The sequence below is a fragment of the Sapajus apella genome, unplaced genomic scaffold (assembly GCF_009761245.1).
Source record: "Sapajus apella isolate SASKATOON/1434 unplaced genomic scaffold, GSC_monkey_1.0 scaffold8, whole genome shotgun sequence".
Classification (NCBI taxonomy): domain Eukaryota; kingdom Metazoa; phylum Chordata; class Mammalia; order Primates; family Cebidae; genus Sapajus; species Sapajus apella.
In genome coordinates, this window is record NW_022436948.1 from 11718594 (window position 1) to 11735745 (window position 17152).

A 17152-nucleotide genomic window follows, 5' to 3' on the forward strand; every position below is an offset into this window, starting at 1 on the left:
CTATTGGGTTCCATCGTCCTTTGCTGACAAGCACCTGTCTCTGTTCAAACGCTTGGTCAGCAACCCACGGCGCCCACCACCGTGAATGTCATGGCAGCAGCTTCTAAGGTACACCTCAGAGATTAGCTTCTTGGGCCCCCAGCCTCCATCTCATTTTCCACCTCCCTGGGCCCAACTTCAAAAAACAATCCTTGCTTGTCACAGGCCTGAACTGTGGCCACTACCTTTGGACTTGGGAGTGCAGCCTCCTGGAGGCACTACAGTCACAGAAAACACGTGGCCGCCTCTCAGGACCTCCACTCGGGTAGACTGGAGCCGTCACACTTTCCTCCAGCCAGGGGGCAGGGCCCACTGGCAAAAATAAGCCTTTCTGGAAACGATGGAAGACGGAAGGGGTGACTCAAAGTGCTGACAGGATCATGAGGATAAGTATCACCTGTGTCATCCACCTTGAGCACTTATCTTAAATGCTGATGTTCCTCTTAAATTCCTCTTAGAAGTCCAAGTTTGGTGTCCTAAAATGCAGCCGGTCAAGCCGAGAGTATCAGTGAGATCAAACCAAGTACTTCTGGAAGACTGGGCCTGTCCAAAGAGGACCACAAATAGTCAAGGCTGAGAATTGCAGGAAGATGCCCTTTCCCAGGACACGAGCCCCCAGGGAACATCCTGGAGCTGGTGCCTCACCCAACCCTGCCTTTCACCTCTGGGGCCTCATTTCCCATTGGCAACCTCCTATCCCTCTGCACTTACTCCTCACGGGTCTCCCAGATGTGACCCCTCAGTTCCTTGTCACATCACATGACGGCTCCTCACCCTTCAGAGCTCAGCTTGCTCATCCCCTCCCCACTCCATCCTCTGTACTTCCCCCAGCAGCTCCTGTCCAGCTAACTGCACCATACACACTTTACTGCTTCCATGCCAGTGCTCAGCTCCATGAGGCCAGGACAAATGTCTTTGTCCATTGCTCTACTGCCAGCACTTTGTTCATCATCATCCTCTGAAGTAGACCACAGAGCCTCGGGCCACCACCAGCCTGGGCAGTGAGACTTGATGCTCTACTCTGACAAACAATAGGCCCCGAAACCACCCACTGGCACGCCCTGCTCAAACACTAGATATCCTGACAGACCACCGGCTGCCAGGAGGTGAGGACCCCTCAGCTGCTGAGGATCCAGCTATGTGCCGGTCACTCACAGGGGAAAGATAGTGGCTTCGTTTTGGAGCTTCCAAGGAGGGAACTGGCACACTGCCCGGCTGCCCTACTTTGCCAGCCTCCTTCCTAATGCTCTCTAAATTGTGCCGTGGGATTCTGAACACTTGCATGACCTGGAATACCCAATGTCGTCAATCGTCTTGTCAGGGACTGGCAAGTGCAGGAAAATAAAGTAGCAGTGCTACCCTCGGGCCACGAGGCCAAATGTCACTACCTGAGTGGTGACAATTCACCCCAGACACCCAAGTGCCTTGTTTAACCTGAGAGGGCAAAGACAACCTTACTATTACAGGAGGGAAAAACCAGATGGCATCAGGGTCCCCAGTTCAAGATTCCAGCTCTCACTGGCAGTTGTGGGATCAAGGGCAAATCTGAGTGGTTTCCTCATTCAAACAACGGGTCTGACAATGCTGCCTTCCTGGGGCTGCTGAGTTAACTGAGGGAATGGCAAAAGTGTGCAGCATGGCACATGGTGTGCGCTTAATAAACTCCAAGCAAAACAGACCTCAGATAGCACCAGGTCAAAGAACATCATGACGCAATGTGTCTGCTAGAGAGCTGGTGCTCTCGCAAGCCCTGGCCGAGAGCCTACGCTTTCAGGAAATTCCGAATAAAACAGGAAATAGCGTATTTTCCCAGATAATCTTCACTCTACCCCTTTTATTTCTAGTATACAGCTGTTAATGAGCCTCTTCACTGAATTATTGCTCTTCAAAAAGACTTTTTAATAGCTTTTTGCCTCTGGAGGAAGTCAAGCTGGATACTGCCCAAGCTCTTAATAAGCAAGATGACAGCACTGATGCCCCAGTGCAGACACAGGCAGCTGCTACAGAGGGAGGCGGCGCTGGGCCGGAGCTGGGAGACTGCGCCCTCCTGGTGCTCTGGGGATCTCCTGCACATCTCTCCGTCGTCTGGTCTTGCCATGGTTAAAAATCAGCCAAGAGGCCAGAACTCTCAGATCCCTCCTGCTTTTCAGACATTCCTAGAACTGGCACTTCCCCAACACTTTATGTGCAGAAGTTCTGTCATCTAGGATGGTGACAGACACCTTGTGCAGGGAACCTCCTTCCCACCACCTGGGAAGGAGGACGGGGGGGTCAAATCTTTCCAACCAGCCCCGAGGAGACCGAGGATGAGATGCAGGTGACTATTTTGGGAAACAGCCTCATCCTCACCCATCCTGGAAGCCATGCCACTGCCAGGAGTCTACTTCCTACAAGAGCCTTGCCTTGGGCTGAGGGACAGTAGAAGAGGCAGGTACAAGTGGCAAAGCAATGACAGGGAGCAGCATCAGAGCTTAACTGCGCCAGAGCACACATCCCTCCACAAAGAGCAGCACTCACCACAATGACAAGCGAGGCGTGCAGGGAAAAGTCACTGATTTTATTGCCTGGCCAGTAAGGAAAAGACAGACACACCCCTCCTCCCCCGCCCCACCTAGGCTCTAGACCTCAGTGGGTACTGGGTGGTGCGTCCCCGACACTGCCAGGCACTGCCAGCTAGACCGGAACTGCAAGGCCCTGGGAAGAACACTGCACTGGCGTAAGCGAAGGGACAAAACACCAGCATTTCTACAATCAAGTTTATTATTCAAAGCAAAAGTTGCCCATAGAATACACTGGTCTCCAATTTTTATTTCTGCATGGTCATACAGGCTGAATGACTAGCTCACAATCCCAGGAGGTATTATAAGTTCTGCTCTTCAAAATGATGGTACTGTTTTAAGGGGAAAAATCCTAACTGACAAAGAAATGACAATAATGAAAACACAATCAAGAATGACCCACTGGTACTTCAGATTACAGAGAAGCTGTCAGTGAGCAGTTCCCCACCTCTCACGGCAAAGGGGATCAAGGGCTAAAAATACCTTAGAAAAATCAAACAGCACCTGCAACACACGCTTACATAAAGGCCAAGCCTGCAAACTATTCCTTCTCGTCCACGCTGCTCAAATGTGAAGGGATTACACATAAAGCTAAAATCTGGCAAATCTTCTCACTTCTTCCTCCTCTTTGTGGAATATAATTTTTCTTCAAGTGGGACTGGGACAATCCCTTCACATTCTTTTAGTTCCTGGGTCAGAGGGTGTTTGACGATATTCCCTCTAATGACATCTGTGTCTCGAGACAAGTGATTCAGCATGCTTTCAACAGTTGTGGTGGGTGAATAAAAATCCACCAAGAAATACCTGCAATAAAATAAAAACTTGTGAGTGCCTGCATTTGAACTGTAACAATTCTACTATTTTGGTCAAGGTTTCCACTTTACTCTTCCCAGACAGACATCAACTACACACACACACACATACACATACATATCCTTGTCAAAATACAAACAGCTGGTAAGCTGACCTGCTAACAGAATTGCAGTATGATGCCCAATCTCCCTTTTTCTATGGCCTTTCCCATTACACTCTTGGGAAAAATGGATCCAAGCCAACTTTATGGCAACAAAAACACACTGTGACATTACAGACAGCATCAAGTACTAGAAAGCATGGGTAACTCCTAACCCATTGACAAGACTGAATTTTCCAAACTATTAATTCATGCTGTGTGTGTGTGTGTGTGTGTAAACATCTATTAGATATTCTTCTAACTTTCCAAAGGATTTTTCCTGTGAACTAACACACCTAAGAGAACCATGAACTCACAAACATGAGAAAAGATTAAGAAAGGCATGGGACTGCTCTACAAATATTTTCAATACACACAAGGAACAAGAAAATTACTTGAACCTTAGGTAAGAAAAATAATTTATCACTCATCACTCAAACCAGACTAAGGTCCACAGGCATCCCACGCGGCTCACAGGTCTTCAAAGATCAACAGGTCCTCAGCAGCCTGCTAGATGACAGTGCAAGGAAAGAGCCCTCCCCTACCCACTTCCCCTCCTCTCAGAACTAAAAGGCTAAGCCTCCCTTGTACTGTTTGGTTTGGACCATTATGTGACTAAAGGTTGGTTTTCAGCAGAGTATTTCAAAATCCTGCAATGTTCTAGCTGGTTAAGATGATCTTTTCGCCATCACTTGCCTTGTTCTAGCCATACATACGGTTCTCAGAACTCCCAAGCATATTCTCCTCTCAGGCCTTGCACTCACTGATCCTTCTGTTGGAAATGTTCTCTGCCCAAATTCCACACAGCTCATCCCTTGCTTCTATGTCTCTGTCCAAATGTGACCCTCCTAGAGAGGCCTTCTGTGCCTACTCTCCTAAAGCAGCAGACTCCTAGCCCCACCAAGGTCCCTCACTCTCCATCACCCTCACTCAAGGCTTTGTTTTGCTCAGCAGAGCACTTTCTCACCTCTGGCACAGTGTGCATTTGCTTACTGTACTAACATGGTGGTGTTAGCATGAAATGTGGAACTCTCACAGGAAGCTGAAAGACCAAACTGAAAAGGAAAAAATTCACCAAGGAAGAAGCTTATGAGAAAAGGGATGGCATCTTGTGTAATTCCAGACAAAGGGCAAAGAGGTTCAAAACGTGTAAGAAAATTTACCAAGGGACCATTTGCTCTTGGCCAAGCCTAGTGGAATAATTATTCAAGTAAACATATAATTAAATACAACGACAAAAATATATGCCAACCAAAAACATTAACTGAAAGAAAGCTCAAGTGATTATCGTAACATCAGGCAAAGCAGACTTCAGAGAAAAGAAAATTACCAGGGACACAAAGAGACAATACATAACGAGTTTAGCAAGATTACAAGATACAAAAGACATACATAATGATGGGCTCACCAAGAAGATATAAATCTTAAATATACATGCACCAGATAACAGAGCTTCAACATATAAGAACAACAGAACTGAACAGAGAAAAGGACAAATCCACAATCACAACTGAAGCCTTTTAACATTCTTCTTTCAGTAATCGATAGAACTACTGTACAGAAAATCAGCAAGGATGTAGTAAAAGTGAACACCAATATTAACCAACTAGAATTAACTGATATTTATAGAACCCTTTATCCAACAACAGCATAATAGACATTCCTCCTAAGTAGACACAGAAAATTTACCAAAGTCCACCATATTCTGGGCCATATAACATAAAGGGATTCAAGTTATACATAAAGATCTTGGAAAAATTGCTAAATACTTGAAAACTAAACACATATCTAAATAACCTGGACAAACAGGCAGAAGGAAAAATCAAAAGGGAAATTACAAAGTACTTTGAATTGACTGAAAAAGAAAATGCCACAAATCAAAATTTAGGGGACACCATTAAACAGTACTTGTCAGCAAACTTGTATCTGCTAAATGCCTAGGTAAGAAAAGAAAAAAGGCCTCAAATCAATAGTCTCAGCTTCTACTTTAAGAAACTAGGAAAAGAGCAAATTAAATCCAGGAAGATGATGGAAGAGAGGGAGGGAGGAGAAATTCCTAAAGTAGAAAAAAGAAAAACAGAGCATTTAACAAAATCCACAGCCATTCGTGATTAAAAAAAAAAAAAAATCTCATTAAACTAGAGATAGAAGTGACCTCCCTCAAACTTATAAAAGGCATCTTTGAAAAATCTACAGCTGACTTTTCACCAACTGGTGAACACCTAAATGCTCTTCCCTTAAGACTGGGAACAAACCAGAAAGTCCACTGTCACTTTTATTCAACACTGAACTGGAGGTTCTAGCCAGTGCAATAAGGCAAGAAAAAGAATAGGTATCCAGACTGATAAGGAAAAAGTTAGACTGTCTTATTTGCATATGACATGATTGTGTTGAGAAAATATTAAGAAATCTATTTAAAAAGTAGAACTAATGAGTTTAGCAGGATTGCAAGATACAAAAGTCAATGTTATTCCTATATACTAGCAACAAATTATCAGATCTTGAAATTAAACATTCAATACTTACAGAGAAATCAGACAAAAGGTATGCAAAACTAGAACATGTTGCTGAAAGAAACAAAACCTATCAGGTATATCTTTGTTCATGGGTAAGAAGACTCAAAATTTAGATGTCAACTCTCTCCAAGTTAAACATAAATTGAGATCTATTATTTATTTTACTGAAATAAAATCTATTGAGATTCAGTAGAACCTCAATCAAAACCCTAGAAAATTGATTATAAAGTTCGTAATGGTCCTAAAACAGCCAAAACAACTCTGATAGAGAATGTAAGTTGAAGGACTAATACTACCTGATTTTCAAGACTTTATTATAAAGCTATGGCCATCAATACAGTATGATATTCATTCACAAATAAAGAGATCGAAAGACTAGTACAGAGTGTACCCAAATACAGATTTACAACAAATGGTGCTGGAATAATCCAGTATCCACATGCAAAAAAAGGGAACTTTACTCCCTACTTGTACCATTTAAAAAACTAACTCTAAATGGGACACAGATTTAAATGTAAAATATAAAGCTATAAAACTTATAAGCATATGTAAATTTGCATTAAGCAAAATTTACTTAGACACAACACCAAAACCAAAATCCATAATAGAAAAACTAGATGAACTAAACTTCACCAAAATTAAAAACTGCCCTTTGAATAAAAGATAAGCCACAAAGACTTGTGAATTACAAGTCTGATAAAGGATTTGCATCTAGAATAAAAAGAACTCTCAAAACTTAATTAAAAAAAAATTTGAACAATGGTCATAAGATTTGAACAGACATTTCACAGAAGACATACAATAGCAAAGCAGCACATGAAAAGACACCTAAAATCATTAGTTGTGACAGAAGTGCAAATTAAAACCATAAAGAGATACCTACTAGAATGCAGTAAAATTACAAAGACTGACCACACCAAATGTTGGCAGGGATGTAGAAAAACTGGCACTCCAAGGCAGCACATGGTCCATGCCAAGGGACAGACACTCGAGCTGTGCCCTCAGGATGACCGAGCGGGAGACAGCAGCACCAGCAATGGCAGAGAACCCTGACATTAAGCCCTTTGGGAAGTGGAACACTGATGATGTGCAAATCAATGACATTTCCCCGCAGGATTACACTGCAGTGTAGAAGAAATATGCCAAGTACCTGGCTCACAGTGCTGTGTGGTATGTCGCCAAACGATTCCGCAAAGCTCAGTGCCCCATTTGTAGCGCCTCACTAACTCCACAATGATGCATGGCCAAAGCAACGGCAAGAAGCTCGTGACTGTGCGCATCACCAAGCATGCCTTCGATTTCATCCACCTGCTCACAGGCGAGAACTCTGCAGGTCCTGGTGAACGCCATCATCAACGGTGGTCCCTGGGAGGGATCCACCGCATCGGGGGAGCAGGGGCTGTGAGATGACAGGCTGTGGACATGTCCCCACTGCACCGTGTGAATCAGGCCATCTGGCTGCTGCACACAGGCGCTCCTTGAGGCCACCTTCCAGAAGATCAAGACCACTGCTGAGTGCCTGGCAGAAGAGCTCATCAGTGCCACCAAGAGCTCCTCCAACTCCTATGGCATCAAGAAGAAGGACAAGCTGGAGTGTGTGGCCAAGTCCAACCGCTGATTTTCCCAGCTGCTGGCAATAAACCAGGCTGCCCTTTGGGGCAGCCCCACCTCACTACACAAAAAAAAGAAAAACTGGCTCTCGTATACATTGCTAGTGGGAATGCAAATGACAGTGATTTTGAAAAAACAGTTTGGCATTTTCCCAAATTAACATACACCTACCATTATGACGTAGCCATTCCACTCCTAGGTATTTACCCAAAAGAAATTAAAGCGTATGTCCACACAACAACCTGTATACAAATGTTCACAGCAGCTGTACCTATAACAACCCCAAAGTAGAAAAAACACAAATATTCATCAACATGTAAAATGATAAATACACAATGCCCTACTGTTCAGCAATGAAAAGGAGTGAACTATTGATACACACTATTGAGCTCAAAATAATTATGCTGAGTGAAAGAAACTACAGTAAAAGGTGTCCACACCATCCAATTCTACGTAAGCCTAAAAAATAAAGATGTTCCTCAACTTACAATATATGCATCTTGATAAACCAATTGTAGGTTGAAAACATTTTATGTTGAAAACACATTTAATACAACTACCATAACATCACTTAGACAAATGTCCAGAACACTTACATTAGCCCACAGTTGTGCAAAATCATCTAACACAAAGCTTATTTTACATGAAGTCCTGAATAGCTCAGTAATACCGTACTGAAAGTGAAAACAGAACGGTTGTTTGGGTACTCAGGTATGCCTTCTACTGCATCGGCATCACTTTCGCACCATCATAAAGTCGAAGAAAATCTACAGTGAAAGAAAGCAGATGAGTGGTTGCCTGGGATGAAGGACAAGCAGAGGAAGGAATCAAAGGGGCAGGAGGAAAATTTAGGGGTAAGAAATATGTTTATTATCTTGATTGTGGTGATTTTGTGGGTATACACATGTCTAACCTTATTAAATTACACATTTTAAATACATGTAGTTTATTGTATGCTAATTATCTCTATAAAGCTGTTGATTTTAAAATGGCAGTTCAGAAGCTGAATGGGCAGGAGTGAGGAATGAGCTGATGTGGGACAGGGACCATAGGGGAGCAATTACAGCTGATGAAGACTCCCAGGGTTCTTCAAGCAACGAAATAAAAATGGTACAAACTAATCCACTATCTCACAACTTCCTGAAGCAGTGACTTGCATATTTGCTCACGAATAAGACTGCCACTTGGGCTCACTCTGAAACTACACATAATCCTGGCCACATTTTCCAAGGTTTAACTCCACTGGCTTATTTCTACTCCATATAGCAGGTAATAGGGTTGCAATGACCCAACATATGAATTCATTTGTTCAAGATTTAATTACTGATTACTTTGGAGTTGGGTGCTGGAACAGAGTTTAAAACAGTGTGATCAACCTCACATCACCACCTCCTTGCAAACCTCAGCCTTTTACCCAGTCACTCCCCCTGCTCCACAATAATTCCATTTGGCCACCTGGTGGCCAGGACACAGAACTCTGACCCAACAGAGCCCCAACATTTTTTTCCTTCCCATTTATCCATTTGCTCTTTCACTCGGTATTCATCGAAATGTCCTTCCAACCTACCACAGATAAGTTATAACCTCACCCTGCTTGCCAACATTCCCACCATACCAAAGTCTATAGCAGATAGTTTTTCTCTGAGTCCCCTCCTCTTCCTTGGCCTTGTCCGCTTTCCCTAGAAGGCTTCCTCTCCTGATTCATTCCACTTGAAGCCCTGTGCTTAGGGTAGATGCACGGCTGCTGAAATGCCGTGCATCCGGAGGGAGGTGCCTAGCAAGGGCCTGACATGCTCTGGGCATCAAGTAACCCAGACACCACCACTGCTGAGTGCTCCATGCCCCTCCCTCCAGAAAGTCCACAGGTTAAGCCTGCCCTTCCTTACAGTCAAGTATTCAATTTATTCAAATAGCACCTCTGGGGCTGTGTTGGTTTTACTTACAATATTGTTCACAGCAAGTACTGCTTTCTTCCATTTTCCATTCAACTGCTGCACAGGGTTAAAGGCTTGTGGGCTAGCCTAGGAGTCTAAATATGTTCTAAGAGAAAGTGTGTTTACAGATGCCAACAACCAACTCAGCTGCCCACAAATCAATTCTCATCCAGCCCTCCTGAAAGTGTTCTCTGTATACTTAGCACTCACTAAATAATCCTAAGAAATACACCCAAAGCTTTTGGATTCTATTTTGTGATAAGGGTAAAAAGAATACCCAAGGATGGGAACTGGAAGCCAGATATATCAGAAACCTTTTATTTCAGAACTTAGAAGTGTCTTTAGGACTCTCTAATTTTCAAAGTGCTTTCACAGCTTTCAGACAGCTTTTGAGGAAGAGGATGAAAGAGAAGTGTCAGCTCCACTCCGTGCAGCAATTGAGGAAATGGAAGAAGGGGAAGTGGTGCCGAGTACTGGTTGGGGTCCAGCAGCCCTCTCCCCAGCAACAATACTCCTCTAGGAGTCTTCAAAGTGCTTTCCCACATGTTGCCTCCTTTGAGTCTTACAATTTAATGGAGTTAAGAAGAGAGGCTCAAAAAGGTTAAGTCATTAGCCCAAGGTCACTCAGCTATGAAGTGGTCACTGCCAGGATTCAAACAGAGCAGGTCTTTTGACTCCAGGACACAAGAAACCACAGATAGCTCTAGGACCAAATGGGTTACAGAATCACAGAATGGAAGTGCTGGAAAGGACCATAAAGACAACCCAGCCCAAACCTTTAACAGGAGCAAACTGAAGCCCAGAAGGGAACTGATAGGCCCCCGGTCACAAAGTGAGAGTCAAGCTCTGGACTCCAGACCCCACAGCTTCCCACTCTTTATACTGTATCTCTTGCTACCTAGCACCCGCATATTGGATGGAGGATTCTCAAGGATAAAAACAAATAGTAGATAAAGACCTGGAAATCCTAAGACTGGGCTTTCCTAGCTTCAGGAGGCTCTCTGTTGCTACCAAAACCCCTCTTGCCTTCACCCTCTTAACTGCTCTGATTTCCTGCCACTAGGCATGACAACACTCCTTCAGCAACCAATCAAACAAGAGCACAAGCCAGCAGGCACAGCTGGTGACCGGCATCTAATGCTTGTCTTCCTACTGCTGGCCTGGGGCTGATGTGGCCAAAGACTGCTTCCGCTCCCACCACTCCTCATTATACCGTGGAAGGTTCCACAGAAAGGAAACCCCACCAAAACAGCAAAGGTGAGAAGTGACTCCGAGATGGACAGGCCGTACTGTATTCGCCACTCTCCATTCAAAGTTGAACCTCTTACCACCCCCCTCCCGACTTCTTCTCCCAGGAAACCAAGTTGTCCCTCCCAGGCCATGAGAGAACTGACCAGAAGTCCAGGACAAAGTCAATCTCTGTCTGCTTCCAAGGCCCAAGTACACAGATAAGTGGTCCATTATGGCTTTCCCACACAGGAAGGACCTTGACCATTTCCTGGTTGCTTCCAGTATATATCCTTTTCTTCTTAACTATTTATCTGGGCAAACTTAACTTGTTAATGAGCATTTACTATAGGCAAACCTCAGGAGGCTAAAAGGATGAGGCACACGTGGTCTCATCCTCCTGGAATATGCAGCCCAACTGGGCAGAGAGGCTGTAAGAGCTGCTGCGTGAGCAGAAACCCAGCCTTCCCCTGCAGTCCTGTGGGAGACTAGGCAATGACATGGCGGTCACGGACTCCTGACTCCCCGCTGGGCTTTGCTAACCAGACAGACCTGAGGACTAAGAATGAGACTTTTTACACTATGACAGCGCCAAGTACAGTCCCACAGTTCTATTTTTACACATGAAGAAAGTAAGGCCTAGAAACAACCTGTGTGGAGTGGTGGGCTGGGCAGTTTTTGATGCCTGTGAGGACCCAGAACTTTCTCATGACAGCAAAGGTCCACAAGAGACCTACAAAAATGGGAGTTAGGCTGAAAAAAATGGCCTTGGAACTCCCTTGGTACCTGCTCCTTACATCCTCATGAAGGTTGCCATGGAGAAACCATTCTAACACTCAGAGGAGCTGCTGTTCAAGGGAAGGTGGCCAGAAAGGGGGCTCAGTGTCTCCAGGGGAGTCTGAGAGCCCTCTGCCCCACCTTCGTTCTGACCCTGGGAAAAGGGAGAATCGAGAGGACTCTGCAGCCACAATGAGCTGTCAGTCCCTGCTTCTTCCCCTAGCCAAACAGGCAGAGCCAAAACACAAGGCCAGAAGTCCCAATGCATGTGAACTCACGATCAACTCCACTCCAGGTACAAAAGTGTGGATCTGACTACATCACAACTGCGCAGACATGCCCCAAAGCTGACGTTCTTATCAAACAAAAGCTCCCCAAACAGCTAGTTTTCCATTTTCCACTTTTACTCTTGGTGACTGAATCAATAATAAGTAGACAGATCATTTTAGGAAAACAGTCTAAAATCTAATTACACATTCCCAGCACCTTCAGCCATGTGCTACATGGCACAAATGACCCAATTCCACATACCAGGTAGCCAGGGTCGATGCAAACACCAGCATTGCATTGCCTTGAACACAAAGCCAAGCAGTGTTTACATTTTAAAAGTTTGTTTTCCCATGTGTGGTGCTAATTATGAAATCACTTCATCTATAAAGTTGGTATTAGCTTCACAAAAGCATCTCTCTTTTCTATAGAAAAGCACGTAACTTATGCACACTAACTCTGCAGAAGTGGAAATGAGGAGATGAGTGATTCCAGGCGACAAGGAACCAAGAAAGTTTTAGTACACAAATGCGTTTCTCATGGCAGATACCAACGTTCGAAAGCTGGAGCAACGGTGAACTTCTTCCTAGGTAGAACTTGTCCACATGGTCTTCAAGATGATAATGTGCCCTCTTTGTATTTCTTAAGACATCCACATGCCACAGAACTCTCTACTACAAGGCCCAAACCCTCTAGAGATCTGAAAACACTCAGAGAAATGGCTTCCCCAAGACAGACTGTGCCCAATACTATAAAACAATGCCACCAGAAACACTCCATTCACAGCAGCATGGTCATAAGAGAGCCAGCAGCTCTCATGTCCTTTCTGCCCCTCCACCACTCAGTCACTCATGCAGACAGACTGTTTGGTGCTGCCAGGCCTTCCCCCACTCCCCTAGTTGTCCAAAGGGAAATACGTATTTTCTTACAGTGTCCTTAAATGTAAAGGTTATATATTCTTTATTCACTTTTGTCTTAACCCTGTATTTACAAGTTTTCCATAAAAAGAGCTTACTTGAATTTGAGTAACATTCTTTGTCTCTGTCTCTCTCACCCTTCCCTTCTCCCTAGCAGACAAGTGGAAATTTCCACTGAAGCACTCAGTGGCTCACACAGTGGGTGGGGGGAGGGGGAGGGGGAAGGGAGGGCTTTGCAGCCCTGAAGCATCCTTGAGCCTTTTTGAAGATAGGAAACAGATCTGTCTGAATGCCAGTTCCTAGACTGTCTCAGTTAAACCTTGTTGGATTCAGGCTTCACTGCGGCAGTGAATTATTCACCTTCAAATTGAGGTATCTTGTGCATGGAAAAGCCCCATTTCCTTTTATATCTGTTGGGTCTCATACATTCTCAAAACCACTAACATTAAACCTGCTGCAGAATCCTTACATATCTTGGGGCAGTGCCACTAAAAAGAAACCTCCAAGGCTATAGCAGCCCTGTCTGAAAACCTGGTGTGGAGTACCTACACACAAGAACAGGGTCAGGATGCTGGCAGGAAGGCACGAGAATATGGAAATGTTAGCTAACGGGAAAACTACAGAGGAGAATCAATCTCCTCTAGAGAGGGTGCCAGCGCTCCTGGAGTAAGCTGCAGACACATTTGGGAAGCAAGTCAGTAAAATTCCTATGATTCACCATGGAGCTGGTTATTTTTATCATTCTGCTTACCCGTAAATAGAAGGGCATCTTATATGTAGGCCAGCAGATCTCTGCTATAAGCACCTATCCAAATTTTAAAGCAGATGAGAATAGGCAAAGAAGGGGCAAAACGGGCATGAAAAACACCTTCTACTTAAAGAGTTCTTATGTGCAGGCATTTGGAAGCCAGCCCAATCTCATTGCCATCAAATCAGACCTGGTAGAAAGGGCAGAGGCAACCTTTTACAAAGCAGCGCAAGCCCAACACTGAAATACAGACCACACTTTATCTTGTATAGCTTCCTCTCAGTCTCAGTTCAGCCCCATCTAGTGGAAAGAAAACCGTAAACTCCGTGCAGCCCTGGAGTGAGTGACGTGGTCCTGGCAAAGGGTGACTGTTACTATGATTCAGTAAGATGCCTGCCCCTTTTTAGCACGGGTCTAAATGAGCCTCTCCTACCACTGCTCCCTCGAGCGTAAATGACATCTTCCCCTTTCAGATGCCCAGGCATACGGTAAGAATTTTCCACACCAACACCCTGTCTGTCCCACAGAGCAGGTTAGGCTGTCAGGGTGAGCATGTGCAGGCACAAAGGGGAGGTAATCTTGGGGTCCTGAAAAAGACCCCAGCAAATCCAGAGCTGGGAGTGACTCCCAGGCCTCTGAGCAGCCCAGCTCCAGGTCGTGTGCCAATGATTTATTTAATATGTTAGATGGCTGAGATATTGTCCCAATCCCTGATAAGGGTGACCCAATCCAGGCCCCACTCTGCTGCCAGGGGGAACACTGAATCGCATTTTCAAAAACAAGTTTAAAATGGTCCTCAGGGGAACACGAATGACTGACTGACTCCCCCAGTTCTAAGGACCTTCGGAGATTATGAATTAAGAAAATTTCTGTGGACTAGTCTGGGAACTTAACCATCAAGTTGTTCCATTGGGAAAATAAGTTCTCAGTTATAAACAACAGACTTACAGACAAATTTCTGGAACATAACCTGTTTCTAAAGTGGGGTCTGACCAAACTAATATTTGAAATATAATGACTATATTTTTCTTTTTGGCATAAGCTGGAAATAGTCTTGATATAATAATAAACATCAGGTACCATTTCCAAAGTATACCCTCCTCCTCCTCTGGGCAGATTTCCCAGATAATCCTAAAGTAACAGGCTCTCTCTTACCTCCTCTTTTCTTCCAGCCTATTGGACACGTATGTGATAATGCGGTTGATTTTGCGGGTAGGGGGATTGACTTGGGGGATGGGCATGGGACAAGAGTAGAGGCAACTGCCCAATATGTAGTGAAGTCATTAGAAGAGAGATGCCTACCTGTCAGCCCCAGGCCTAGGTTACTCCCTGCTGTGCTGGGCACTTTCACACACACTTCCTTAGCTGGTGCCTAGTTTAGCACTATGCAGCCAACTCTCTGATTAGACTGAAAACTCCTTGAGACCAGGAACCACGACAATCATGAGAATCAACCTGAGACCTGTGGACACCACTAGGACATCCCATTTCTCCCCACAAAACGTAAAAGCAACAAACACACGATACCAATAGTACCATGAGAAAATGTGAATTCTCAGAAATATCTATGCTTACTCCATTAGCCAGCCAAAAGCTGGCTCGCGCACACCACTGACAGGATTCAAATCAGTGCCTCACCATAATTTCAGTATGTGTCATGGCCTCCAGGGCTGTTCAAAAAGACCCAAAACTTTGACTGCTAAACATGTAACCAGTAAGACCACTGTTTCTTCTCAACCACTTGAGAAAAGCAAGCCTCCCAGCACATAATCCTTACTACATGTTTCTAACACTTTCTGTGGCCATTATTAATGCACATGAAGAATTACGAACAAAATGCCTGGTACTGATGTGGTTAGGGTTAGCGATCATGGGGGCACTGTCTGAAGCCAAGAGAGTATCATACTAACCTTAAGCTCCACAGTGCGGACATGTAAACACACCACCCAATTCCAAATCTTCACCCAGGTAGCTCCAAACTACCCTTGCCTCTCATATCCTCATTTCCCAAAAGTCACTGTGGAGAATAATGAGTGTTCTAGAAATAAAAGGTAACATTATCAAATACAGTGAATCAATGAAGGGATCTTACTGAAGGGCTTCTCATCCTTTATGTGCCAATGTGCACTATGAATCTCTAGAAGGAATTAGACCACTTGAGGCTTCCCGCATCTCACTGATCACACACACCCTACTTTTCTTTTTTTCATGGAACATCTCTATAGAATTAGTATTTCAGAGACCACACTTTAAAATACATTACCTTAAACAAATAAAAACCAAACAATGACTTATCCCAGAAAACAGGCTTAAACCATGAACCTCCTCCACTGCAGCTGGGTACCACCTTTCTTTGTCTATATATAATAAACATATGAATACAGAATTCTGCTTCTCCTTTACTGAGGAGTCCGAAAGTAAAAGAACAGAAATAAAATCTTTAAGTGTCAATGAACTAAGTGACTGCAATGTATTCCTCAGTGAGGTACATGCACCTTTGTCAGGGGGAACCCAGAAGCAGGGCTAGTATTCTCAGCAGTGTGGCTTGGTCCCAGACGGGCTGTTCCAGGACCTGAATTTATTCCACCCATAAAGAGAAAAACAGCCACCCACCCCCAACCCCCAGCACTGCACACAGAGGTCTGAAAATGAACTGACTTAACACAACGGTTCTTGAGCGTGGTCCTCAGACAACGACATCAGCATTACCAAGTCTATGTGTTAGTGCAGATCCTAGGATGCTGGCCATGCCAACCTTAAACCAAGTAAAATCCTCTACTTGGAAAAAGGGCAGAAACGCCTGGAAGTACTACATGAGTGAAGAAACTGACTTCTCTCTCCATTCACTGCCTTCCATCCAAGAACTGTGCTAATAATTCCTGGACAGATTTTATATGCTTCTCTTTAAATAAAAAGGCAAAAGGATTCATAACTGTGCTGCTGAAACCACACCCATTTGTGATTAAGTTTAAAAGAGACAGACAGACACGTGCAAGGTCTCCATCCCTCACTGTTATGATTGTGGAAGAAGCCTAGCCACTGTGCATTTCCTGTTGCCTAGCAACACCTCAGGCACTCTCTTCAGAGGTGTTCTCAAGAAGCTGAACACTAGCACAAAACAAGGTGAAGCAATCAAAAGATGAAATTTGCAGCACGGTAGAAGGTATAATAAATGCAGTAAGAAAGCCTCGATGTGAGACGCGACTCCACTCAGGCCCTATCACACGTAGTGTACCTGCACAAGACAGCTGAATCCACATGACTAAAAGCAGCACTCTCACCACAGAGCACATCTGCAGAGACTGTCTTGCTGGGTCCTTGTGGCAATGCAGATGGGAGACCCATTACCTGAGTTCAGTGCCCAAAGAGGCCGGAAGCAGAGAAGGGACCTCCTCAAGGTCACAGAGTTCCTGAGTGCCAGAGGGAGACAACTCTTCTACTCTCTCCCCACTGTGCTAAAACCTGATTCCCATCTTCTCTAACACCCACTCCTAGGAAACCCCACAACATAGGAAGATTCAAACCTACTCTACAAATTGTTCTCAAAGAACTTCTACACAGACAGTTATTACTACAGAATCAAATCTGTGGCGTGTATTTGAGGAA

The 17152-nt window shown here is 44.4% G+C and overlaps 1 protein-coding gene and 1 pseudogene across 2 annotated transcripts in view; one reads left to right on the top strand and one right to left on the bottom strand.

The window, feature by feature from the left end:
- Nucleotides 1-2779: 2779 nt before the first annotated feature.
- MRPS6 (mitochondrial ribosomal protein S6) overlaps nt 2780-17152 on the bottom strand; it is a 67894-nt gene continuing 53521 nt past the window's right edge. The window contains exon 3 of one of the 2 annotated variants that reach the window (XM_032276965.1): nt 2780-3401. In XM_032276965.1, the coding sequence (XP_032132856.1) occupies nt 3209-3401 (193 nt within the window). In that variant the 3' untranslated portion in view covers nt 2780-3208. The remainder of the gene's footprint in view (nt 3402-17152) is intronic. The other variant, XM_032276966.1, reaches the window with a different exon arrangement.
- Nucleotides 7072-7744, top strand: LOC116550859 (annotated as a pseudogene).